This window comes from Dama dama, chromosome 7 (assembly GCF_033118175.1).
Source record: "Dama dama isolate Ldn47 chromosome 7, ASM3311817v1, whole genome shotgun sequence".
In the NCBI taxonomy this organism is placed as follows: domain Eukaryota; kingdom Metazoa; phylum Chordata; class Mammalia; order Artiodactyla; family Cervidae; genus Dama; species Dama dama.
The window spans coordinates 46,496,723-46,523,021 of record NC_083687.1 but is presented as its reverse complement, the minus strand read 5'-3'; the positions used below and the strand labels follow the sequence as shown (position 1 = coordinate 46,523,021).

General features: G+C 39.3%; 1 protein-coding gene across 1 annotated transcript in view; it reads left to right on the top strand.

Moving 5' to 3' along the window:
- The window catches only part of TMEM170B (transmembrane protein 170B), a 37,247-nt gene extending 12,235 nt beyond the window's left edge, over window positions 1-25,012 (top strand). Inside the window, exons 2-3 of the mRNA XM_061147633.1 lie at window positions 4,718-4,888; window positions 16,771-25,012. Coding sequence (XP_061003616.1) covers window positions 4,718-4,888; window positions 16,771-16,901 — 302 coding nt within the window. The 3' untranslated portion in view covers window positions 16,902-25,012. The remainder of the gene's footprint in view (window positions 1-4,717; window positions 4,889-16,770) is intronic.
- The last annotated feature ends 1,287 nt before the right edge of the window (window positions 25,013-26,299 follow it).

Here is a 26,299-nt window from a genome sequence, read left to right as displayed (position 1 = left end):
CTGATGAGAGATCCAGACTGGGAGCGAGGCTGTTTCTAGTATTGCTTGGAGGCTGGAACCGATCACTGCTCCCCTGCTTCTGATCCCGCTGAAGGTAAACACACATACACACACACGGCAAGAATGATCACACATGACAAGAACGAACACACACATACACACTGGAACAGATCGCAGCTCCCCTGCCTCTGATCCCGCTGAAGGTAAACACACACACACACACACACACACACACACACACACACACACACACGGCAAGAATGAACACACATGACAAGAAGGAACACACACATACACACTGGAACAGATCGCAGCTCCCCTGCCTCTGATCCCGCCAAAGGTAAACACAAACACACACACACACACACACACACACACACACAGCAAGAAGGAACACACACATACACACTAGAACCGATCACAGCTCCCCTGCTTCTGATCCCGCCAAAGGTAAACACACACACACACACACACACACACACACATGGCAAGAAGGAACACACACATACACACTGGAACAGATCGCAGCTCCCCTGCTTCTGATCCCGCCAAAGGTAAACACAAACACACACACACACACACACACACACACACACACGGCAAGAAGGAACACACACATACACACTGGAACAGATTGCAGCTCCCCTGCCTCTGATCCCACTGACGGTAAACACATACACACACACACACGGCAAGAATGAACACACATGACAAGAACGAACACACACACACACACTGTTTGTTTTACAGCAGATACACTGTCTTTTAGAAACAGTTTTTCATTCTAGAATTCATCAAAGGAGAAGATGCTGTGTGAGGCCAATGCTTCTCAACCCAGGCTGCTCACAAGAATTACCCACAGAGCAACTAAAACTATCTCTAGACGGGGGACCTAAACAACTCCGTTTTCATTGCCTTTATCAGGGCAGTGATTGAATGGATGGCATACTTCTGTTTTGGAGAGAGTGTTGTTTAATGTTTTGTGTTTTGTTGAGCACCAGCGGAAGCCTCCCTCTGGCCTCCTCCTCTCCTGGTTGCTCAGTTGCTGGAAGCGCAGGTTAGGCGGGGTATGACTGGGAAGAGCAGACGGGGCCTCTGGGTTGCTCCTGTGAGTCGTGCAGGGTACACCGGTTGAAAAGGTGGTCACCCTGCTCTCCTGGTCTCAGCACCTCTTCCTTCTCTGGGGCTCTGGGGCATCTGTCTTTACTCTTAGAGGCCTGCAGTTCTCCAGGTGTCTTGCATTTGCAGAAGTGAGTCAGGCCTTAGACAGACTTGTTTATCTGGAGTAGCTCCAGGTCTTGGGAGGCCCTCCCTGTCTACTGACGGGGTGGTTGGTATTGATCTATCAGATAATTTAAAATAGTAGTAACAACATGCAACCTAAATTAATTGTAGATATTCTGAGCAGCAGTTTTTTTTTTTTTCTGTGATAAAGAGTATGATAAAAAAAAGAGAAGAAACAAATAAATTTGAGTTTGGGTAGTTTGTGCTCAGTCTGCTTGAGGGATAATCCTGGACTGATCCTTACAGGACTGTTTGAGATTCTGCCTTTTGGTTATATCATTCTTTGATATCTGGGGATTTTATAAGACATTAGACTTAAAAATTTACTTTTCCTAATTACTGAGTAAATTTATTGTTGAGGTCAATAGCTATATAGTTAGTAGGCAGACAACATTACTTAATAATGTCAGATAATTCCTGCTCGTAGTGTTAGATATAGTCGAGAAATTTTTCACCCCACCTTCATGACAAGGACAATGAATAAAATTGCCTTTGGGGGTTCGATCATAAGAAGCGGGCTTCGGGACCAAGTCAAAGGACTGATGCCCGACTCCTCTTATTAAGAGCAGGCGCCTGCTACAGAGTCTTTCCCCATCTCAAAGCTCGCTTAATGAAAATCTCCCCACCCCCTATTTTTGTTCTCTTATATTCTCACTTTGTTAGATTCACTCTGAAAAGTTAGATCTTTTAAAATACAAATATCATCTGGGCAAGTTAAGCGTTTTTATCTTTAATGCATTTATTATAAATTGAAGCTATTTGGGAGTGACAGCATGAAAGCATTGTTTCCCTGAAAGCTGAGAGAGAATCCTCTGAAAGGCAAGCTTTGTCTGTTTTTCCTTAATCACAAGCGTCTCTCTCTTCTGCCATATAGAAGCATGCGTGGTACTTTAACACAGAGATTTATCAGATTTCTCTTCCTTGAAATTATCAGTCCATTCTAAGTGTCAATTCTTAAGAATTTGGCGGGGTGAAACTGATTTTTTAAAAAAATCTGTTTTCTATATGGCCTCCCTTTTAAAAAGTAAACCTTTAATTTTGGGATAATTGTAGATTCCCATGCAGTTGTGAGAAATAATACAGAGAGAACCCAAGTGCCCTTTACCCCAGTTGAAAAGTGAAAGTTGCTCAGTCGAGTCTGACTGTGATCCCGTGGACTATACAGTCCATGGAATTCTCCAGGCCAGAATACTAGAGTGGGTAGCCATTCCCTTCTCCAGTGAATCTTCCCAACCCAGGGATCAAGTCCAGGCCTCCCACATTGCAGGCGGATTCTTTACCAGCTGAGCCACAGGGGAAGCCCAAGAATACTGGAGTGAGTAGCTTGTCCCTTCTCCAGTGAATCTTCCCAACCCAGAAATTGAACAGGGGTCACCTGCATTGCAGGCGGATTCTTTACCAACTGAGCTATACCCCAGTTACCCAACAGGAACATCTTGGAAAAACCACTGTATAATACCAAAACGAGGATGTTGACCTTGATACAATCTACCAACCTTTTTCAGATTTCACAGGTGTTACTTGTACCCCTGTACTCATGTGTGTGTTTGTATTTAGTTCTTTACAGTTTTATCACTTGTATGGTGTATACCACCGCAATCAAATACAGAACAACTCCATGGCTGCAAAGATCCCCTGTGTTTGTACTCATCTTAAGACAAGAAGTCCCCCATTCCCTCTCCCCCAAGTCCCTGACACCCACCACCCTATTTTCTGTTTCTGTTGACTACTTTAGATACCTCATAGAAGTGGGTTTTACCAGTATTTGTCCTTTTGTGACTGGTTTATTTTACTTAGCATAATGTCCAGAAGATTCATACGTGCTGTAGCATGTGAGGAATTTTCTCCCAGTGAATAATATTCCATTGTATACATACACCTCATTGTTTATTAATTCATCCATCTATGAACACTTGAGTTGCTTCCACCTCTTGGCAATGGAGAATAATGTTATTGTAAACATGGCTGTGTAACTGTCTCTTCATGCTCCTGCTTTAATTCTTTTGCATACATACACAGAAGGGGAATTGCTGGATCAAATGGTCATTTTTTTTTTAATTTTGGAGGAACTACCACACTGTTTTCCATAACTGATGCCCTGTTTTACATTCCCATCAGCAGTGTATATCTGTACTCCAGTGATGTTTGAGTAAATAAGTTTTAATTAATCCATTTTTGTTCTCTTTATTCATGACTATTTTATTGCCCTTCTTTTTCACTTGATAGAGAGTGAACAAATAGCACATAGCAGATGAGATATTTTGCACTACAGAATGTTTGCATACCAAGGCTGATCCTCAAGGTGACATCTGAATATTTTGGAGTCAGTTCTTTCAGCTATAAATAACAGAAACTTTAAATGGGCCAATTAAAAAGGATTTCATTACAAGGCAGTTTTATCACGTTGAATCTAAGGGTATTAACATGGCAGGGCTGTATGTAGCACTGAAATAAGGAATCTGGTTGTCCCTTGCCTTTGATGCTTCTGTTTTTCTTTCATCCTGTTATCATGGATTTCATCACGTGATGATGAAATGACTGTTCACAAAGCCTGAGCCCTTCAGGTTCAGCCGTCCAAAGAATGAGGTGCTTGGTTTTGGTCCCAGTTCAGAGTCCCCAGGGGAAGGGGCTGATGGACCCAGTTTGAACCAGCGGCCTGCGCAGATGTTCCTCCCCACAGACACGGTCAGGGGGATGGAGTCAGCCTGAGGACAGGCAGCCTCTGCACGAACCACGTGCACTGATGGGGGTGCAGGTGGCCAGAGAGAAAGGGAGTGGGTGCTCGAGAGAGGCTGAAGGGCATACCCGTCGGGTGTCTGCAGCCGAGACTTCAGTGAAAGCAGCTGAGACTGCATTGATGAGTTCTGGGTGAGGACTAGTATATTACCTGAGACAAAGAACCTAAAAAATTCTGACCGATTCTTTAGTATACAAAGTCGAGAGCCAAGAGGGAAAGGACCTGAAATTCTTAAAATCGTAAAAGACAAAAATCATTGACTCACTTCTGGAATTATTTGAATTAAGGGGTAGTTTTTTTTTTTTTTTTAAGGTCTGGACACTTAGTATAGAAAATTATAGATCAGACAGCAGTTAATTAACTTATATAATTTATTCCAGGAGATTTGCAAACAAGAGGTTGTATCAGAGAAAATAATAGAGCATAGCTGTGTGGTGGGGACATTTAGAGGAAATTGTAGTGTGGCTTTGACCTGGTGAAGTCATGGAGGGCTTGATTTCCTCATCAAGCTGTAGTAATGATGATAATTGTTAAAACTTACTTAGTACTACTATGTATCAGGTATTGTACTGGGCATGTTTGTATCTGTGATCTCTCTTAACCTTCATCCAGACCATGGGTGCTCACGCTTCCTTACACTGGATTTTTCCAAGACGTTTTCCAGCACAGTTTTCAGCGCCTTGCTTTCCCTTTCAGAGATGTGGTACTGGGTCTTCCTCTGGGCCCTCTTCTCCTCTCTGTTCGTCCATGGTGCTGCCGGAGTGCTAATGTTTGTGATGCTGCAGAGGCATCGGCAAGGGAGAGTCATCTCCGTCATCGCCATCAGCATCGGGTTTCTGGCTTCCGTGACTGGAGCGATGATCACTAGTAAGTGGATGCTGTTTTAAGAATGTCATTTTATATGCACATACAGTTTGGGGGTTTTCATTATAGCTTATTGTGTGTGTGTGTGTGTGTGTGTGTGTGTGTGTGTGTGTGTGTGCGCGCGCGCGCGCATGCGTGCATGGTTGCACAGTCACGTCTAACTCTTGACGACCCTATGGGCTATAGCCTGCCAGGCTCCTTTGTCCGTGGGATTTTTTTTATAGGTTATTAGAAGATATTAAATGTAGTTCCTAGCCCTACACAGTAGTCCTTGTTACCTATTTTTTCTATAGTAGTTTGTTAATTCCAGGTTTCTCCCTCCCCCTGCCTTCTGCTTTGGTAAACATCACTTTGCTTTCTGTGTCTGTGAGTCTGTTTCTGTTTTGTAAATAAAGTTTATTTGTATCATATTTTATCCACATCCAAGTGATGATGTATGATGTTTGTCTTTTTCTGTTTGACTTCACTTAGTACATTGATCTCTAGTTCCATCCATGTTACTGCAAATGGCATTATTTCATTCTTTTTTAATTGCTGAATAATATTCCACTGTGTATGTATACCGTATCTTTATCCATTCGTCTATCAATGGACATTTAGGGTGCTTCCATGTCTTGGCTATTTTAAACAGTGCTGCGATGAACATGGGGGTACATGCATCTTTTTTTAATTAGAGTTTTCTCCAGTTATATAACCAGGAGTAGAATTGCTGAATCATGTGGGGCTTCCCTGGGGGCTCAGATGGTTAAGAATCTGTCTGCAATGTGGGAGACCTGGGTTCGATTCCTGGGTCAGGCAGATCCCCTGGGGAAGGGAATGGCAATCCACTCCAGTACTCTTGCCTGGAGAATCCCGTGGACAGAGGAGCCTGGCAGCTACCGTCCACAGCATCGCAGAGAGTCAGACACTGCTGAGCAGTTAACACACACACACACACACACACACACACACACACACACACACACACACAGTAACTGTATTTTTAGTTGGTAAAGAACCTCTGTACTGTTCTCCAAGGTAGCTGTCCCGGTTTATATTCCCAGCAGTGTAGGAGGGTTCCCTTTTCTCCACACTCTCTCGAGTATTTATTATTTATAGGCTTTGTAATGATGACCATTCTGACTGGTATGAAGTGATATCTTATTGTAGTTTTGATTTGCATTTCTCTAATAATTAGTGATGTTGAGTATCTTTTCATGTGCCTGTTGGCCATCTGTATGTCATCTTTGGAAAAATATCCATTTAGATCTTTTGCCCATTTATTGATGGGGTTGTTGGTTTTTTTTTTTTTTTTTTTTTTTTTAATATTGAGCTTTATGAGCAGCTTGTATATTTTGGAAATCGTTAGCAAATATTGGTCCCATCATTAGCAAATATTTTCTCCTGGTTCATAGGTTGTCTTTTTCATTTTGTTTATGTTTCCTTTGCTATGCAAAAGGCTTTTAAGTTTAAATAGGTGCCATTTGTTTATTTTTTGCTTTTGCTTCCATTTCTCTGGGAGATGGATTGAAGAAAAGATTGCTGCAATTAATTTTAAAGAATGTCCTGCCTATGTTCTCCTCTAGGCATTTTATAGTACCCAGTGTTAGTTAGGTCTTCAGTCCATTGTTAGTTTGTTTTTGTTTGTGATGTTAGAGAAGGTTCTAATTTCATTCTTTTAGATGTGGCTTCTCAGTTTTCCCAGAACCACTTATTGAAGAGACTGTCTCCTCTCCATTTTATATTCTTGCCTCCTTTGTCATAGATTGACTGACGATAATCGTGCACTTCCTTCTTAAACACAAGCTGTTATGATATACATCTCCCCTGGCCTGCTGGAGATTATTAGCCACTTTACGGCGTCCTCCAGTCATCTGCAGGTTTTCTACTGCACCGCCTCGTGTGTGTGTCCTGCAGGCCCCAGGTTCATGCCCTCTGACCTTCCCCTCTTACCGCAGCATTGAGGCCCCTGCTCCAGCCTTGGGTTCTGCTGTGCTAGGTAAGCCAGGACTTTGATGTGTCCTGTTGAGCCTGGAGGGGCCTCAGCCACTTCCTTCACGTGGTTCTGCTCCACACTGGGTGCTCCTGTCTGCTGCTGTGGTCTCATCACTGCCAGGAAACAGTAGCGCTTCTGTTGCTGGTCACTTGGCCTGCTTCCACGAGGCCAGGGCAGCTGCCTGTCACCACTGGGAGTGTGCAAGACCCTCCTTAGCTCAGAGATGAGAGGAAATCTGTTTCTGCCATAGCTCTGTGGCCTCCGTCCTCCTGTGCCCACAGTCACCTTTCCCCGGGGTGATCAGCATGCCTTGCCTGAAGACAGAGCCCTGTCCCCGGGGCTCTGGGTCTGTCCTGGGCACAAATAAGATAGCCCTAAGTTGTGGGAAGCCGTGAGCAGTCTATTTTCTCTTCCTTTCTTCATTTACTGTTCTTGCGTGTCATCGTGTGTTAGGTTTTTTGTTGTTGTCGCTGTATTTGCCTGTAACTTTCTCATGTGCTACTTCATGCCCTTTGCCATAGTGTTTACAGCAAGCAATCAGGTTTAGCTACAGCACCAGGGGAACAGAGTGGAGTAATAGGAAATTCAGCTAGGACAAGCCAGATCCTCGAAGATCTTGGAAGGTCAGCCAGAGTTTGGACTTTCTTCTGCAGGCCACGGAAAGCAAGTAGATATTTTAGAAAGGGATTGGCAAGGGGCAGAGCAGTTGACTAGGAAAATTGGTTTTGTGGCTGAATGTAGAATAAATATATGTGAAGGAAGAACCAAAAGGAAACTCTGAGAGAGCAGGGACCTTGCCTGTCTTCATCACTGCTGAATCTCCAGCAATAAAACAGCACCCGGAATGTAACAGATCCTCAGGAAATGCTGGTTGGATAGATGAATGTAGTGGGGGAGGAAGCACAGAGGACAGGAAGAAGAAAGTGGAGGAGGGAAGAAGGGGGGAAGGGAGATAGAAGAGTTCAGGCTTTAATTTTTGGTCTGAATTTGAGGCTGGATCTGAACTAGCCTGTGGCTGTCAGATGGAAAAGAGTTGCTGTAAGGACTGTCACAAAGGGGAGAGTCCAGATTAGCCGTTGCTCACTGTGGAGATACACAAGGAGACCCGAAAAGGGGCGGCTCATGGCTTTGATGTGGCCGCTGCTGTAACTGTGGAACCATGAGCAGAGGCGGAAGGACGAAGGAACAGCTTGTTCAGAAGCCAAAAATAGTGTGTGTGTTACACGTGTGTTTATTGGTGTAAATCACTGTGAAATGTAAAGAGAACATTATTCTACTTCCATTTATCTCTAATGATGGGTGTATATGTTGCTTTCAACTCAGTCAAGAATAAAATAATGATTTTAGAAACTGCAGTGTTACATTTAAAATTCCTTACAAATGTGTTTGGGCTTCCTTGGTGGTTCAAACTGTAAAGAATTTGCCTGGAGTGCAGGAGACTTGGATTTGATCCCTGGGTTGGGAAGAGCCCCTGGAGAAGGGAATGGCAGCCCACTCCAGTATTTTTGCCTGGAGAATTCCATGGATAGAAGAGCCCGAGGGCTACAGTCCATGGGGTCACAAAGAGTCGGACATGACTGAGTGACTATCACAAATATGTCTGACACAATTTCAAGTAAAAACTTGTATCCAGGTTAACAGTAAAGCATACCAATTTCTTCTGGCTAATTTTCTGACCTGCAAACACTTGAGTTAAGAAAACTATCCACTGTGAATATTTACCTGCATTTATTTTCTTAAATGCATTTTGTGAGCACTAGCACAGTCACAGCTATATATTCAGTTCAGCAAAATGATGACTGGCTGAATATAGACACATAACTATTATATTTTACTACCTCTTAGATTTTTATTTCTTTGATAGCGTGAATTTTCATTTTAATTAGTACTGATAGTTAATACCAGAATTGGGAGGAAATGGGTTTCTATATAATGCCATTGCTTGGCATTGTATTGCTGTCTAATTTTAGCAAGTCTGAGGGCTAAAGTGACATCTCTTTGTTGGTTTGATTTGCATTTCTCTGATTACTAATGTATTTGAACATCTCTTTCTATTCTTACTATATATTTAGTTTTTTTCCCCTGCAAATTGCTACTTTTAATTCTGTGCTTTTCTTTTGGGGTCCTTGTTCCTTATTAAATGATAGATGTTTCTTAGATGTATTGGTGTCTTGTTGGTTTAGTACTTCTCAAATAACTTCTCTGTCTTTTAGCAGTACCTTCATCCATGATATTGTTCATTGAGCAGAAATTCTTATTCCGTGTAACCAGCTTAAAGAGTTTTTTACCTGTGGTTTATAATTTATAATTTTATTTACATTCTCCCCCACACTAAGGTCAAAAGATATTCTGATATATTGTTTTGTTAATTTTATAGTTTTACCTTTGTAGTAAAGTCTTTATCTAGAGCAGGACTGAGCAAACATTTTCTTGAAAGGCCAGATAATAACTATTTTAAACATTGCAGGCTAGGTGGTCTCTGTCACAACTCTCCAGCTCTGCCATTAGGGCTTAAAAACAGCCAGATACTGGTAAATGAATGGGCGTGGTTTCTTCCAGTAAAACTTTATTTGCAAAGGCAGATGTTGGATATTCAGGTCATAATCTGCCTTCCGGTCTAGAGTTTGTCTTCATTTTTGGAACTAGGTAGGATTTCAGGTGGGTTTTTTTTTTTTCCCCTTCCACATAGTAAGTCAATTTTTACCACACCCTAAAAAAAAATCCATCCATTAATTCATCTTTTTTTGTATACTATGTTCTCAAGGTACATGGATCTGTCTCTGAACTCTGTTCTGATTTTTTTAGTCTTTAGCTGTTTCAGCAAGGCCTCATTTTTTGTCTCTCTTGTTTTGTACTATTTCTTAAAATCTGGTAGAGCTGGTCCTTCATTTTTTTTTCTTTCTCAAAGTTCACATAACTATTCGTGGACCTTTATTCTTTCACATAAATTTTAGAATATGGCTACTGAATTCCTCAAAAGTATAACTGTGATTTTTGTGGGGATTTAATACAAGGTAGAGGTTAATTTATCCCGCTCCAGTACTCTTGCCTGGAAAATCCCATGGATGAGGAGCCTGGTAGGCTGTGGTCCATGGGGTCGCGAAGAGTCGGACACGACTGAGCGACTTCACTTTCACTTTTCACTTTCATGCATTGGAGAAGGAAATGGCAACCCACTTCAGTGTTCTTGCTTGGAGAATGCCAGGGATGGGGGAACCTGGGGGGCTGATGTCTGTGGGGTCACACGGAGTCGGACATGACTGAAGTGACTTAGAAGCAGTAGCAGCAGAGGTTAATTTGGGAAGAATTGACATATTATTCCACCCCAAAACATGTAATGTATCTCCATTTGTTCAGATCATTTTCTGCTTCTTCTGTTCTTTTTTTTCTTTTTTTTTCCCCAATAGAACAGTTATACATTTTGATGACGTTAATTCCTAAACCCTTATTACATTACGGTTGTTGTACATGGTATCTTTTTAAATTATGTTGTTTAGTTTTATTAGTATAAAGAATTGCTGTTTTTTAAGTAAAGCTTATGAAAGATTAATAACAAAGCAAAAAACTAATTTTCTAGAGAGATAATAAGGCGAATATATTGCTGCCTTAGCTCTAAAATAGTTAAGACAGAAATAAAATATGGGATAAAATAGAAGAAATAACTACAGGCTTGACAATAAAGGTAGAATAAAGAATTATAAAAATAGCAGTTTTAATAAAACAGCTATATATTCCTAAATATAAATTGTCAAAATTGGCGTAAGAAGAAATAGAAAATATGAGTAATACAATAAATATCGTTAAACAGTTGAAATATTGAAGACCCAACCTCCTTGAAAGAAGTCCAGGCTCAAATGAGGTTTACAGATGAGTTCTACCAGATTTTCTGGGAACAGTTCCTATTTATCCAGATTATTGCAGAAAATGGAAAGGTTAAAAGCTGTGCACAGCATGTTTGCTGAATCAGTGTGATCTTTTTACTAAACAAGATGCAGACTACAGAAGAATGGAAAAGTATAGATTCATTTGCTTCAAGAGGATTACCCTACCAACCAGGACCTACTGGACAGCAAGCACATGGATCTCTACTCAGTGTTATGTGCCAGCGTGGATGAGACGGGAGTTTGGGGGAGAATGGATGCATGTCTGTGTATTGCTCAGTACCTTCACTGTTCACTGTTCACTGACCACAATCTTCTATACTCCAATCAATGCAAAACAAGAAGTTTAAAGTTTGGGAAAAAAAAATTATCAAAATAAATGCAGAAATAGTTCAGTGTAAGAAATGACTATGGCTATATGCCAGTGAAACTTTGTTTATGGATGTTAAATTTTGAATTTCATGTAATTTTCATGTATCATGAAATAATCTTCTTTTGATTTTTTTAAACTGTTTAGAAAATTCAACAGAATTGTTTTCTCCACTTCATCTTTGCTATGCCAGTCTTCTCTAGCTCCTTAATACTTTGGGGATCTTTACTTATTTCTAGCTAATACCTTCTGTGATTGTTCACACTGGCATTCCAAACACGTTTCATTTATTTCACGCACTCTATTACACTTCTGCCCTCTTCATCCTTGCATACATTTCACCAAGAAAATAAGATCACAGTATTTGTATTTTTTCAGCTGGCTATTGTTCAGCAAAATATACCTTAACGAGAGTGAAAACTAAAGCACAAGTTCGGGTAAGACATCTGTTAGCTTATATAAATGTCAATAGATTAATATCCAAACTATGTTTTTGGAAACCCTATGAATCAAATAAGAAAGTGACAGTCCAGTAGAAAAATGCACGAAAGATTTGCCAAGCATTTCGTAAAAGTAGAAACCCTAATGGCCAAATTTGAATGATATGTGAGGAAAAGCTCCGTGACATTAAATATCAGGGGAACACAAATTAATTGCAGAGATAACATCTTTTACCCAGATTGACCAAAAAAAAGTGTTTTTAAAGATATCAGCTACTCCTGAGGATATGGAGTAACTGGAATATAAATTGGTACAAATACTTTGGAAACAAGTTGGCATTACCTAGTCAAGTTGAAAATGCCGTAACAGGCATACCCACATGTTGTAGGGAAACTCGATTTAGTATGTGTGCTGGAGGTCATGTTACAAGGATGTTCACAGAAGCAGGGTTTGTCATTGTTAAGGATTAGAAACAGTGTCATCCACATTAGAATGGACAAATAGGTTGTGGTATATCCATACTTAGACTTCTGTACAACAGTGGAAATGTATGAATTACAGACCCATATTATACACCAGCCTAGATAATTTCCTGACATATGTGCTATGCTTAGTCACTCAGTTGTGTCCAACTCTTTGTGACCCTATGGACTGTAGCCCACCAGGCTACAGGCTCTGTCCATGGGATTCTCCAGGAAGAATACTGGAGTGAGTTGCCATGCCCTCCTCCAGGGGATCTTCCCAACCCAGGGACTGAACCTAGGTGTCCCGCATTGCAGGTGGATTCTTTACCATCTGAGCCACAAACAGCCAAAAATTCCAAAATACTTACAGCATCAATTTATATAAAATTCACTTATTTAAAAAATTAAGTAATAGCTATCTGAGGATATAGGCAGGTGGTAATGCCGAAGAAAAGCAAAAGGATGATGGAAACCGACCTTGGGAGGGAATGGGGTGTGACAAGGGAGTCCACGGGGACCTCACAGAAAACAGGAATGATCCTGTGTACATTTGGATGATGGTATTTGGGCATCTGTTGGTTTTAATTTTATAATCTACATATATTTTATAAATACTGCTTCCTATCTGCTCAGTATTTAATAGCAGTGTTTCCAAAATCATTTAATAGGCACACAAAATTGTCTTCTTTCCCATCTTTTTGCTGAAGAGTTCCCCTGGAACAGTCTTCTCTGGCTAGTGCTTCCAGGTTGTGCAATGATATGGTGCAGGGGGAACTACTGTGAAGTGCTTCTTTTAGAGGGAAGCTATGACTTACACATTGGTTCCTGATTATCCACAGGGAAGAAGATGGTAGTTCATTTTATTTTCTGTATAACACTACAGTGTCTCCCTTGATTTTGGAAATGGGAGTTTTGCACTGGATTTTCTACCCTTAGCATCATAGGCTTGAAGATCTTGCCCTCTGTTTCTTGAAAGAGTATAAAGAAAAGTGGATTATTTATGGTTGTGTAAGCTTTTCCTTGAACTGTACAATCTTCCAAGGGAAATTCATTTTATTTATTTGTTTGTTTTTAATATCTAGTTTTTTAATCCATCTGAAATTTCCTTTGGGGAGTGGTGTGAAATAGGGACCTAAATTTATTGCTTTCAAATGGCTGTCAGTTGTTCCATACAGCATTCATCTCACATGCTAGCAAAGTAATGCTCAAAATTCTCCAAGCCAGACTTCAACAGTATGTGAACCGTGAACTTACAGATGTTCAAGTTGGATTTAGAAACGGCAGAGATCAAATTGCCAACATCCCCTGGATCATCAAAAAAGCAAGAGAGTTCCAGAAAAACATCTATTTCTGCTTTATTGACTATGCCAAAGCCTTTGACTGTGTGGATCACAACGAACTGTGGAAAATTCTTAAAGAGATGGGAGTATCAGACCACCTGACCTGCCTCTTGAGAATCTGTATGCAGGTCAGGAAGCAATAGTTAGAACTGGATGTGGAACAACAGACTGGTTCCAAATAGGAAAAGGAGTACATCAAGGGTGTATATTGTCACCCTGCTTATTTAACTTATACGCAGAGTACATCATGTGAAATGCCAAGCTGGAGTAAGCACAAGCTGGGATCAAGATTGCTGGAAGAAATAGCAATAACCTCAGATATGCAGATGACACCACCCTTATGGCAGAAGGCAAAGAAGAACTGAAGAGCCTCTTGATGAAAATGAAAGAGGAGAGTGAAAATGTTGGCTTAAAACTCAACATTCAGAAAACTAAGATCATGGCATCTGGTCCCATCACTTCTTGGCAAATAGATGGGGAAACAATGAAACTGAGAGACTGTATTTTTGGGCTCCAGAATCACTGCAGATGGTGACTACAGCCATGAAATTAAATGATGCTTGCTCCTTGGAAGAAAAGCTATGACCCAATCTAGACAGCATATTAAAAAGCAGAGACATTACTTTGCCAACAAAGGTCCGTCTAGTCAAAGCTATGGTTTTTCCAGTATTCATATATGGATGTGAGAGTTGGACTATAAAGAAAGCTGAGCACTGAAGAATTCATGCTTTTGAACTGTGGTGCTGGAGAAGACTCTTGAGAGTCCCTTGAACTGCAAGGAGATCCAACCAGTCCATCCTAAAGGAAATCAGTTCTGAATATTCACTGGAAGGATTGATGCTGAAGCTGAAACTCCAATACTTTGGCCACCTGATGTAAAGAACTGACTGATTGGAAAAGACCCTGTTGCTGGGAAAGATTGAAGGTGGGAGGAGAAGGGGATGACAGAGGATGAGATGGTTGGATGGCATCACGGATTCGATGGACATGAGTTTGGGTAAGCTCCGGGAGTTGCTGATGGACATGGAGGCCTGGCATGATGCGGTTCATGGGTTCACAAAGAGTCTCGGACAGGATTGAGCGACTGAACTGAACTGAACTTATTGAATGATGAATCACTGATTGGAGATTCGTTTATCATGTACTACTGAGACAACTACTAATCAAAAGTTGGAGTACATAGTAGGAGCAGACACTGTTCTAAATACTTTCCAAATATTCTCTCTTAATCTCCAGACCCAGCCATTTTACATTAAGGCACAGAGAGGTCAGGTGATTGCTCGTTGTCACATGGCTACTAATAAGTGAGCTCGGATTTTAACCCACAAGTCTAACTCCAGAATCCATGTTCTTAACCTTAACGTATTTGGTACTTCCCAGGCAGCCTGAGCTTGTTTTTCACCTCTTGGATCATTTTTGAAATTTTTTTTCTTTTTAGTTGCTCAGTCTCTTTGTGACCCCTTGGACTATAGTCTGGCAGGCTCCTCTGTCTGTGGGGCTTCTGCAGGCAAGAATACTGGAATGGGTTACCATTCCCCCTTCCAGGGGATTTTCCCAACCCAGGGATGGAACCCAGGTCTCCTGCATTGCAGGCCAATTCTTTACCATCTGAGCCAACAGGGGAATTTAGTGCTGGAGAAATGGAGAACAAATTGTGGTTTTTAAAATTGAAGATAAATAAATAAAATTGAAGATAGTCATGGAAATCTAGGGAAAATCCAAAGTAAAAACAATATTTCTCAGGTTTATTTTAACATATTTTCTGATAACAAAGAAGCCTAAGATATTTAAATTTTTTTCAGGTTGTTATCCAGTTCTAAAATTTGAGGGCGGGGCTTCCCTGGTGGTCCAGTGGTTAAGACTCCCCATTTCCATTGCAGGGGGTTTGAGTTTGATCCCTGGTTGGGGAACTGAATTCCTGCATGCTGCATTGTGCAGCCAAAAAAAATTAAAATTCAAGGATATGACCATTTATACTAGTGAAGTTTTCTACTTGATTGAATAAATGTTGGTGCTCCTAGGAATTTTATTTAATATTTATGTAATTATCAGTTACTTTAGTGTTTTCTGAATTTCTTATTCTATTTTTTCACTTGGTATAAATGTAAAATGATAGAATGATTTGGAGATTTATAGCCCGACTAATCTGGATTGAAATTCCAGCTCTGTACTTAACTGTATTTTCTTGGACTAGTAACTGAAACTCTCTGAGCCTCTCTTTTTTTCATCTTTAAATTAAGTAATAATACTCAGGAGTGGTATGATATTCAAGATTATATTTGTAAATTTTCTGACAAGTTACATATATACTATACATATACTATACATTTTAATTTCTTTAAAATATGTATATGAAAGCCCTTGGTTTAAATTAATAATTTGCTTTTCCTATTTGTATCTTCTATAGAGGAGTATAATAATTTTTATTTGGAAAAGTTAGATGAACTATAGAATTAGTTCTTAGCTGATTTTTGTGAGTAGATTTCTATCTCAAATGATTGTAATTCAAATGTCTTCAAATAACATTTCTGTTCTTCCTTCCTTTTGTTTGACCATTCTGGGAATAGACAGACAGTTTTTTCTGGACAAAAGTTTTAAGGCCTTCTCAACCTGTTAAATGCCGTAACCGTAGTTTAAATGTTTTGTCCTTTTGTGATTTCTGAGTGTACTTTTAAAGTCAGACTCTTCGATCCCATTATGCGTACTATAGCAACAAGATAAAAGGGGTGAGCCAGAGCCTCAGGGCTCTCACGCGCCCAGGACTCTCTTGTTCTCAGAAACGCCTGAGATCTAAAACATTTCCCTAGAACAGGCGTCAGGTTCATCTTCCACTTTTAGATGTCAAAGTACTAGTCTCCAGATAACTTTACAGGTTTATTCAAATACTTAAACCATTTTATATGGTAGATTATGCATTATTCAAAATTCTGATATTTTTTATGATATTTAAGAATTCATTTTACTGAAAGAAATGAAAATTTATTTAATATTAACTTTTTCTTGAATAACTTAGAAATTGTATTAAATTGTGTGGTTTTTCTGTATTATTATTTATAATTATCAATATATTGTGTCATATGTTTTTAAAAGTGCTGATGGGATCTGACCGAGTCAACACCCAGCTGAAAGATTACAGTAATGAATGATTCATTTTTTTTTAATGAACATACCTTGTGTCAAGTAAGCAGCATATACCATAAATATGTGTTTTGCAGTCGAATTGAAAAGCCTGTTGTTCGGTTTTGTGGGTGACTGTGGTATGGTAGAGTGTAACTTGTAACATGGAAACTCTTCCCTAGAAAACGATAAAAGGAGGACGCCTGGTGACTGGGTGTTCGGCTCACGGGGAAGCGAGCCCGGGGGCAGCCCCGCAGCGCGCCTCCGCAGTGAACGTGTCCTGTCCTCTCTCCCCAGGTGCCGCCGTGGCCGGCATTTACCGCGTGGCCGGGAAGAACATGGCCCCCTTGGAAGCTCTGGTGTGGGGCGTCGGACAGACAGTCCTGACGCTCATCATCTCCTTCTCAAGGATCCTCGCCACACTCTGAGGTTTCTGTGGGAATGTCTTCACTTCACATAAGGAAACAGACGTACAGATTCTCTGAAAACGGCATCGTTAGCGAGTGGGCATGAGATGGTACCAGGACGTGGAAGGAGCAGGTCAAAACACAGGCCTCGGGCCGTGTGGGAAGGTCGCCCTCTGGTGTTCAATGATTGCACTACCGCACCGCACCTTACGTGCCTCCGTCCCGGGCAAGGCGCATTGCTACGCGAAGCTGCAAGAAAAAGCACCTTGTTTAGCTGCCAATCAGGTTAACACTGGTGTTGAATCATCCTTCTTAACAGTGTCGTGTTAAGTTACAGGGACGTTTTGAAGAATTGATACATGTGCCAAACTCTTTTCTTTTTTCTTTTTTTTTTTAACATTGATCATGTGAAATTTGCAAGTGTAGCTGTAGATGAGTGCTGTGAACATATTTGACATGAATTCAGGTGATGTAGTGAGAAATTTTGTTTTGTAATGCTAAATCCCGTATGAGTGCTGAGTATCAAATCATTTATTATGAGACAAATTACCTGATTTTTAATGTTAAACGTTTCTGGGATTTAGGGCTTTCATATAAATTAGGTATTTATTGTTATTTACTTTACGTGGAAAATAATACTGAATGGAAAACTGCTAGACTCTTTTAAGGATTCAAAGTAGATCTATAGGGTGCATCCTTTTCACTCACTCAAATAACACTCTTTAATAGTTTTCCTCATACATAAACATTCTGTTGCTATGAATTTTAAAACTTTTTGGGTCACACCTGTTGATTGTAGTTTGTGTGTCATGAAAATTTAATTTGAAAATTTTCTTATAAATTTTGTAGGAAAAGAAGTCTGAAATGCACATCCTATTCTTGACCCTTCTGAAGAAAGTTTCTGCCATGTGTCTCATGGAGAAAACATCTTTACAACTAGTATCTCAGTGGGATTATATTACTTGTTGCATATATCTTGATTTTTGGCAAAACGTAAGCAGTCTTTCATCCTGGAGTATCAAATATATATAAAGAGTGGCCTAAATTAGGCTGTGAAAACAAGAAGCCTCACTTGTAGTTAAGAAACAAGTCATATAGGAAGAATAATAAACAATCTTATTTTGGCTGTGTGGTAGCATCATAATTTCTCTAAGTAAAAATTTGGGAATATAGTAAATAATTTTAAAATTTGGCAGTTACTCTCAGCATATCAGTACAGTGTTGAACATATATTTAAGTGATTCATTTCAGTTTTTCAACTCTTGTTTTATTCTGTTATTTAAATTTACTAGCATCTACAATGACATTTATTAGAATGAAAGAATCATTAGTATAAAACATTTTAAGATATTTTGGCAATATGTAATTGTATTTAAGAGTATAAGAAGTAAGGGAAGCATAGAAACTGGTTGAATTTGTCTCCTATTGAGACTTTTTTCGAATATTAGATACAATTATACATTGTTGTTTAGTTGCTAATCACGTCCGACTCTTTGCGACCCCATAGACTGTAGCCCCCCAGGCTCCTCTGTCCATGGGATTCTCCAGGCAAGAATACTGGAATGGGTAGCCACTTCCTTCTCCAGGGGATCTTCCTGACCCAGGGATTGAACCTACATCTCCTGCATTGGCAGGCAGATTCTTTACCACTGAGCCACCAGAGAAGCCCACGATTATATATATGTTAATTCAAAAGAAGAGCCAATTGCAGAAAATATGCAGTTATGGACAATCCAAAAGATAATCTCCATACTCTAGCCTCACTCTTTTATAATCTAACTTGGTAACAAGTAAGTTTCTACTAGGTCCCATTCAAATTTAAGACATTTGTTACCCACGACACCTTTTCTCTACCAGAAGCAGAATATATCAATAACTCGATAATGTGTTGGGGTTTTTTTTCCAGTATGGAAGCCAGTTTGGGGCGGGGTAGTTTTAATAACACTGTGGTTTGGAAATCTGTTTTAAAAGAAGCCAAGAAGCAACTATGCATTCTTAAAGATCTTTAAAGTAAATCTTAAAATGGATTCTTTTTATTATGTTCAGCCTGAAATTAGTTTCACATGTTCTTTATATTCCTGATGTTTTCTTAAATTTAGGTCTAAATCTCCCAAGTCAACTTGACTTTTCCTTTTCTGTTGGATTTGAATCACTTTCTTCCTTTACTTTGGTTATTGTGTCAGTAATTTAAAGTGCTCATATTCTTGGGGAGAAATTATCAATAATGTGTTGACATTGAGATCTACAGAAATGAATATTTATTTTAACACATGATTAGTTTATGTCTTCAGAAAGTTATCATGGTAAGGTAACTGGGGCAAATGGTTCAGAATCTGAGATTAGCCAGAAAATAACTCGGACACGTTAAGTACATGGCTGCATGGACCAAAGAGATCTAGACTGCTGTTTCTGCTCTGGGATGGAAGTGTGAGAAGGTGGGTCCGTTTGTAGAGTGTCCTGCAGTTATCTCATTATCAAGTTGCTTTATATTATGAGCCATGCGTGCGTGTGTGCCTACACCTGTACTTTTAACTTTGGGGGCATTTCTGGTTTCTTCCATTGTTTTTAGTTACTTTCATTGGAATTTTGTGCAACTGTTAACTCTTCTAATGTTGTGAAATGCAGCTGATAGTGTGAATGGATGAAATGTTTTAATAGCTGTTTCTATGATGAGATTTTTTTTTTTAAAAAGGTCAATGGTTTTCTTATAGAGGCAAAGAAAACATTTAATGACATATCTACACACATATATGTCATTATACACACACACACACATACATATGTAAAGCTGCTGTATATGAATAGAGTCTAATTGGAAAGCTTTTGTTCAGTGAATACTTTGATGTAATGGAGAATTTGATGTATTTGCTCAGTTGAATGATCTTTTAAACAGATTTGAGGAAGTTTGAGATTTTTCAATTGGGGGAAATTTTTCTTGGTTTCTTAGTGCTAGAGATCCTTGTTTGTGATATAACAAAAGCCCTTATTGATATATTTGGGTTATTCTTAAAATTTGTGTGTGATTTAGCAGTAATATTTTTTTGTGTGTGGTAAATGCAAGAGGCAAGGGTGGGGGTGAGAGCCTCGGCAGTTTATACATCTTTATCTTAAGGAATGCTAATAAAATACGGCTGACAGTGAAGTCAGTTCCTCGAGAAAGAGACTCCTGTCTGCCCAAGCTAATCATTAATTAGTTAACACACTGGTGAGAAATGTCCATAGATCAGAGTTAGGGTGCCTCATCTGAGCTACAAGGAATGCTTAAAACCTTGAAATGAGGAAGGTGCCACAGTCCCCCTGAACAATTCCACTGGTTGTCTAGAATAACGTGAGTCCTAGATTTTGGCCATATTCAGTGTTCACACAGGTTAATTTTTCTTACTTTAGATCTTCGTGTTCACCGAACAGGTTTACAGTTTGTAACCCAGTGTGGTTTCTTGGTATTTGCAGCATGTGTTTACACCATCCTCCCAAAATGTGAAGATTTTGTTTGTACTTTAAGTGAGAAATAAAGAAATGAGCTACCCTGTATATCCTATTTGTGGTATGAGGAACAAGAACAAGTTTAAAGAAATGTTCTTGGAAAACGTCTCTAGAGAACCTGTAATAAAGATGGGAAGAATGGAGTTGCCAAGTCAGTGTGCCCAGGCTGGCGCTTACATACCAAGAATTCAAGTCTGTAAGCATTTTTGGTGGATCTAATATATACAAAGTACTGAGCCCTGTATTTTCTGTAGTAAGCACAAGGATGCCCCACAATGGGATCCCTGCCCTTGAGTCCACCAAGAGCTGATCTAAATCCTAAAACAGTTGGGAGAACATCCTGCTTCTAGTCGAGAGGAGAGTTTAAGTCCTTTTCCCCCAGCCCGCCCCCTCCCCCAGTCTGACTTTTCTCATTCACCAAATGGAATTTGAGAAACCGCGATCCCACTGCCGGGCATAGCGACGAGAGCACTGGGACCCACACCAGTAACACAGATTTGAATCCAGGACCTCTCACTTGTTGACCTTCTGTTTATGGTGGCAGTGTATAGTTTGCCCTCCATATCTGTGGTTCCACATTCAGGGATTCAGCCAACCTTGGATGGAAATATTTGGAAAGAAAATCAAGAAAGCCCCCAAAAGCAAAATGCCCCACACAGGCAACAGTTCACAGAACATTTACATAGCGTTCACACCATTTACACAGCATTTATGTTGTGTAAGGTGGTATAAGTGATCAAGAGATGACTGAAAGTATATGGGAGGGTATGTGTGGGTTAAATGCAAGTACTGCACCATTTTCCATAAGGACCTTGAGCATCCTCAAAGGTTGGTACCCACGGGGGTCCTGGAATCAGTCCCCTGTGGATACTAAGAAAATACTCAGTATTTAATAGGAAATGATCAATAGGTAGTCATTTTAATTTTTAAATTAAACTTTGCAATACCAAGTAAATACATTGTTTTGTAAGATTCATCTGTTGTCTTTCATTTCCACATTTACCCTACATGTATTTTAAGAAGGAAACAAACAAAAAAAATTGCCCTATGTTGCTTTCTTTACCTACTTTCAACGTCTTTTTTTTTTTTTTTTTTAATCAGATATTTTTCCAAGAGCACTTCTGGGGGCTGGTGGTGATAGAAATGGCCAGGGCAAGCAGGAATCAGTATTGGGCTGTGGGGATTACTAGTTAAAATAGGAAAAGTGATAAGTGGCCAGGACTTACCCCTTATTTTCTCCAGCTTGCGTCTTTCTGACTTACTCAGCCAATATTCATTGAATCTCCACTGCATGCTGCTTACTCTGCTCGTTTTAGGGGTGGGGAGGTTCCCCCCGACCCCCACATTCACCTCTCTTCTGCCACCCCAGCCTATAGGAGAACAGAACTGGGCAGTTGTGTCTAACATGTCCCTCCTCCCCTGGAGCAAAGGTGCTTATGCCCTGCTTGTTTGTTTGTTTTTAACTTAAAAGGTAATACTTTTATTTTAAATTTATGTGCATTTTATAATTCAAGAAATAATAAGATGTTGAGGACTTTCTGAAACATTCTCAAGCCACTTGACTCTTGTGACAAACGTTTCTCTCAGAAAGTCTTAGAATTCTTCAAAGAGTCGCCATTTGTTTTTAAGATGTGAAGAATGTGGAAAGTTACTGAAAAAATTCTAGTGACCTAGATTGCAGAGACGTTTGGCAACACTTGGGTAACTGGGTAAATGGTTTCAAGGGTGAGAATCTCAGTGGTTGCCATTGACTAGCAATTTCCCTTTTCCTGTCCTTCTTATAACATTGGGGAGGAAGACTCTACAGCATAAAAAGGACATTATTTGATTAAAAAATGATAAAAAATTTCAAACATGTAGTAGTGTTTATAGCAGGGGGAAGTTTAAAGATGGGAAGAAAGGTTGGAGGGGTAATGCACAAAAACACAGACACATTTGACAAAACACCCTGCATTATGTGAACACAGTTTCCCCTTCTGTTAAGACTCCAGATGACACCGTGTGAGTATGTTTACTGCATGTTTGCAAAATGTGGTGTTTCTTTATATGTGAGACGAAACTTGCCACAAAGCATTTGAAATCGTTTTATAATTTTGTGCATGTGGTGGTCGGTTTGCCCCACTCACTCAAAGATCTCTGTTCAGTGTAGGCAACACAATGTTTTTGAGGAGGTCGCTGAAGCTGTTCTCTAAAAATTTATCTATGAATTTGCTTAGGGAAAGTAATGCCTAATATATTACAGCATTTTCCGTAAATGTGGAGGTAAGCCGGTTCATACATCATTAGATTAGTGGAAACACCCAAATTTCTCAGTGCACTGAGGTGTAACCACCTCCTCCCCTGAGCACAGGGGCCTTGTTTTCACGTTCTTTACGTTCATTGCACGTATGTTGAACTTTCATAATAACCCTGTCTTGATTTTTGAGAACTAATTTAGCAGTTTAAAAAAAAAAAATATTCCTCCCTCTTCCATACAGATGTCATATGGGATAGTTTAAACATATGTACAGTTTGTTGATAGGATCAGAAGTGCTGGTTTAGAAGAGAATGTTCTCAACACCTCACGGTTATGCAGCTGTAATCTTGCTGAAAATTAAATACTATAAGCAAGTCAAGAGAGCATGGACCTCCTACGAGTTTTCTTTTCTTTTTTTCAGGACTGTGTCCTGTAACAATATATATTTCCGCTCCGTGGGGATGTGACTGTCCTCTTTTGGGGACTGCGTTTAAGTATGTAACTGAAGCTGGAAAGCAGTGTGACATACATACATAGGAAGAGGAACTATAATGTATAATCACCATAACCATAACCCACTTTCTTCTGAACGTATTACATCTTGGTAATTTCTAAAAGTCATCACTTTTTTATAGCCCTGTATAAATGAATGGTAACTTGATAGTACTATTGGTGGTGAGAAGTTTCCTTTGTCTTCAACGTATTTATACATCATCACTAAGTATCTTTGGGTAGGAACATTTTAAAGTTTTCTCCATAGAAGGTAAAAGAGAGGCATTTGTTTGAATTATACTTTCAATACTGGATGAGTTGATAGTCTGATTGTTGACACTTAGTATTCGTGATATCACATGCATTTACCGTGGAGGAATTTTAAAAGTTCTGGCTGTCTCCCAAACACACACATACACACACACAAGCTCTGCATATTTAGATGAACAGTATAAAATTCCTCAGTATTTTTCATTTTAGTCATTTAATTAACTATGTTAAAATTCATAGGATTCTACCATGAAGTATTAACTCTTGACCCTGGTAATTCTAGAACAAGGAGATCAACTGTATCTCAATCAGCTAAAATGTTATTTACATAGCAAAAATATAGTTTGCCTGGTAGGTATTACAAACTCACTTTCAAATTGTGTTAACGCTCAGACCACTGATGAATCATTTAGTAAACCACAGTGCAGTTTTTAAAAGCTAAATGATGCCTTAGTGCCTTGGAAGTTAAGATACTTTCGCAAAGTGAATTTAGCAGAATTCAGGATTGGTATGCCTGTTGCTGGGAATTCAGAGCTGAGGAAGGATGTAATTGAATTAACTCCTTGTGGTTTAGTAAAAAGTCAGTTATTTCATTCTTGACAGATGACAACTGCTTTCATTATATTATCATGATGTGTGGTGTTTTTTTTTTTTTTTTTCTCTTTCCAAGTAAGTTTGAAATGGGAGAAAATGTAGTCAAGACAGTTAAATGTGGAATGTTAAAACTTGGTTTTGTTGTGAACTAGAGATGCTAGTGTGAACAGTGTCAGCTTCATATTGTAGTTCAAAGGCAGACACTTCATGTCACTTTTAGGAATATGTTTACCATCAGGGACTTTTTGTTTTTTACTCTAGAAATACTTAATGTACTGTGAAACTTAAAGACAGGAAGAAGAAACCTTGGAGGGGTAATGCACAAAAACAAAGGTGTATGTGATGAAGTAGCCTACATTATGTGACCACAGTTTCCCCCCTTCTGTTAAGACTGTAAACTATACCATATGAGTATGTGTCCTGCATGTTTACATAATACAGTTTAATTTTGAAGGGTTATTTAAAGAAGTATGTTTATTTATAATACCTAACAAGCTGTAAATATTGTATACTATTGATTTTTAATTTTATATAAGCAATTTTTTATTTCCAACTCATGTACAAATCTCGTGGTGTATATAGTATACTTTCCCGGAGAACATCAACTTTGCAGTGAATTTTAATGGTAGTAAGCATCAGGTTTAATTGTGGTAAGCATAGAAATGTTGATCTTTATTTTAAATTATTTTCCACCACTCATTTTCTTCAAAGGGCAGCAATAAATATATGCAAGTTATTTTTGATTTACAGAACGTTGGTCTGCAAAGACAAGGTCTAGGTTCCAATTCATTGCTTTAAAGAAAAGATGCACAATTAACATCATACACTGTCTAATCTCAGGACCATTTCTGAGGTCCATACGTGTGTCTCCTCTTTGTAATATACAGGGTGAACTCTTTACTGATACACACAGAACAACTGTTAAAAGCGAATCCAGCACTTAAATGTCATCACACAGAACTTACTGGGTTAAAATTTGTAATATACAGTATTTTAATAAAGTTTCTGTATTCAGTTTCATGCACTTATATATAAAGAAACCTGTCTTTAAAAGCTTTATGGGCTGTGTGACTCTTTATGACATAACACCCTTTCAACCCACTCCCTGCAGGCCGAAACCTGACACCAGCCGAAGTGTTTCCTCTTAGCCTTTGGTCAGGTTTTCTGGTTTCCAGGTTGTACACCAGATTTGGAAGATGGCACTGACAAGTCAAATCACGTTTCAGAGACAAACCTGGCCTAGTTCACAGTTTTACGGAGGTCAGTGCTAGGCCACATAAGCATCTGCTCCTAAGAATCACTGTTTTAAAGAGCCCATTGTCACTTTTATTAATAAATGACTACCCTTTACTGAGTACTTCGTCTGTTAGACACCTCATAGGCGTTCTTTAACACTTAGGTAGCCTTTCAGGTTAAGGGGATTGCTAAGACTTCTGAAGGTAATCCTTCACTTTATGAGTGAAGCATTTGAGGTTCAGAGTGGGTGAGCAGCTTCTCAAGGTCACACAGCTAATAATGCTGAGGTGGGCTTTTCTTATTTTATTACCTATATTTTCCCCCCACTGTGCTGTGCTCGTTTCTGCAAAGTATCAGGGAGCCTGTAATGAGATCGGTCAGTCGCTCAGTCGTGTCCGACTGCAGCCCCTTGGACTACACAGTCCATGGAATTCTCCAGGCCAGAATACTGGAGTGGGTAAGCCGTTCCCTTCTCCAGGGGATCTTCCCAACCCAGGGATCGAACTGGGGTCTCCTGCATTGCAGGCGGATTCTTAACCAACTGAGCCACCAGGGAAGCCCTGTAATGAGATAAGACAAAGAACAGATGGCATTATGGGGATTTGAAAAATCATCCTCAGGATTTGTATTGCCAAATCTAGGCATATTTTGAATTTTTGTTAGGGATTCCTAAGGCATGGTACTAGTTACCCAGTTAGGGTTCCACTAATCTCCAGCCTAAGAAGAGATTGGGGCCAACAAAGCCAGTCACTGTAATTGTTAACAAACCCTGCTAGTGTGAAAACTTGATTAACTTTAAAAATGGTGCAAAGAAAGTGGAAGTAAACTTTTTTCCCCACATATACTGACTTATTTCATGTATTGCTTCATTAAAATGTATTTTCTTTTTTCTAGATAACTTCTTCATTCAACCATAAGATTTATAAAATTATTAAATATATTTTCCTTCCTGACCATGAGTCTTAAAAAAGTCCTTAAAATAAAAATCTTGAAAGTAAAATTTTCCCTTTTGATTTTATTCTTTTAGGCTCTTGAAGTAAGATTTTTATAGTATTTTTGTAGAAGGAAATCTGTCTTTGGGTATCTTGATATTCACTGATCATCAAAA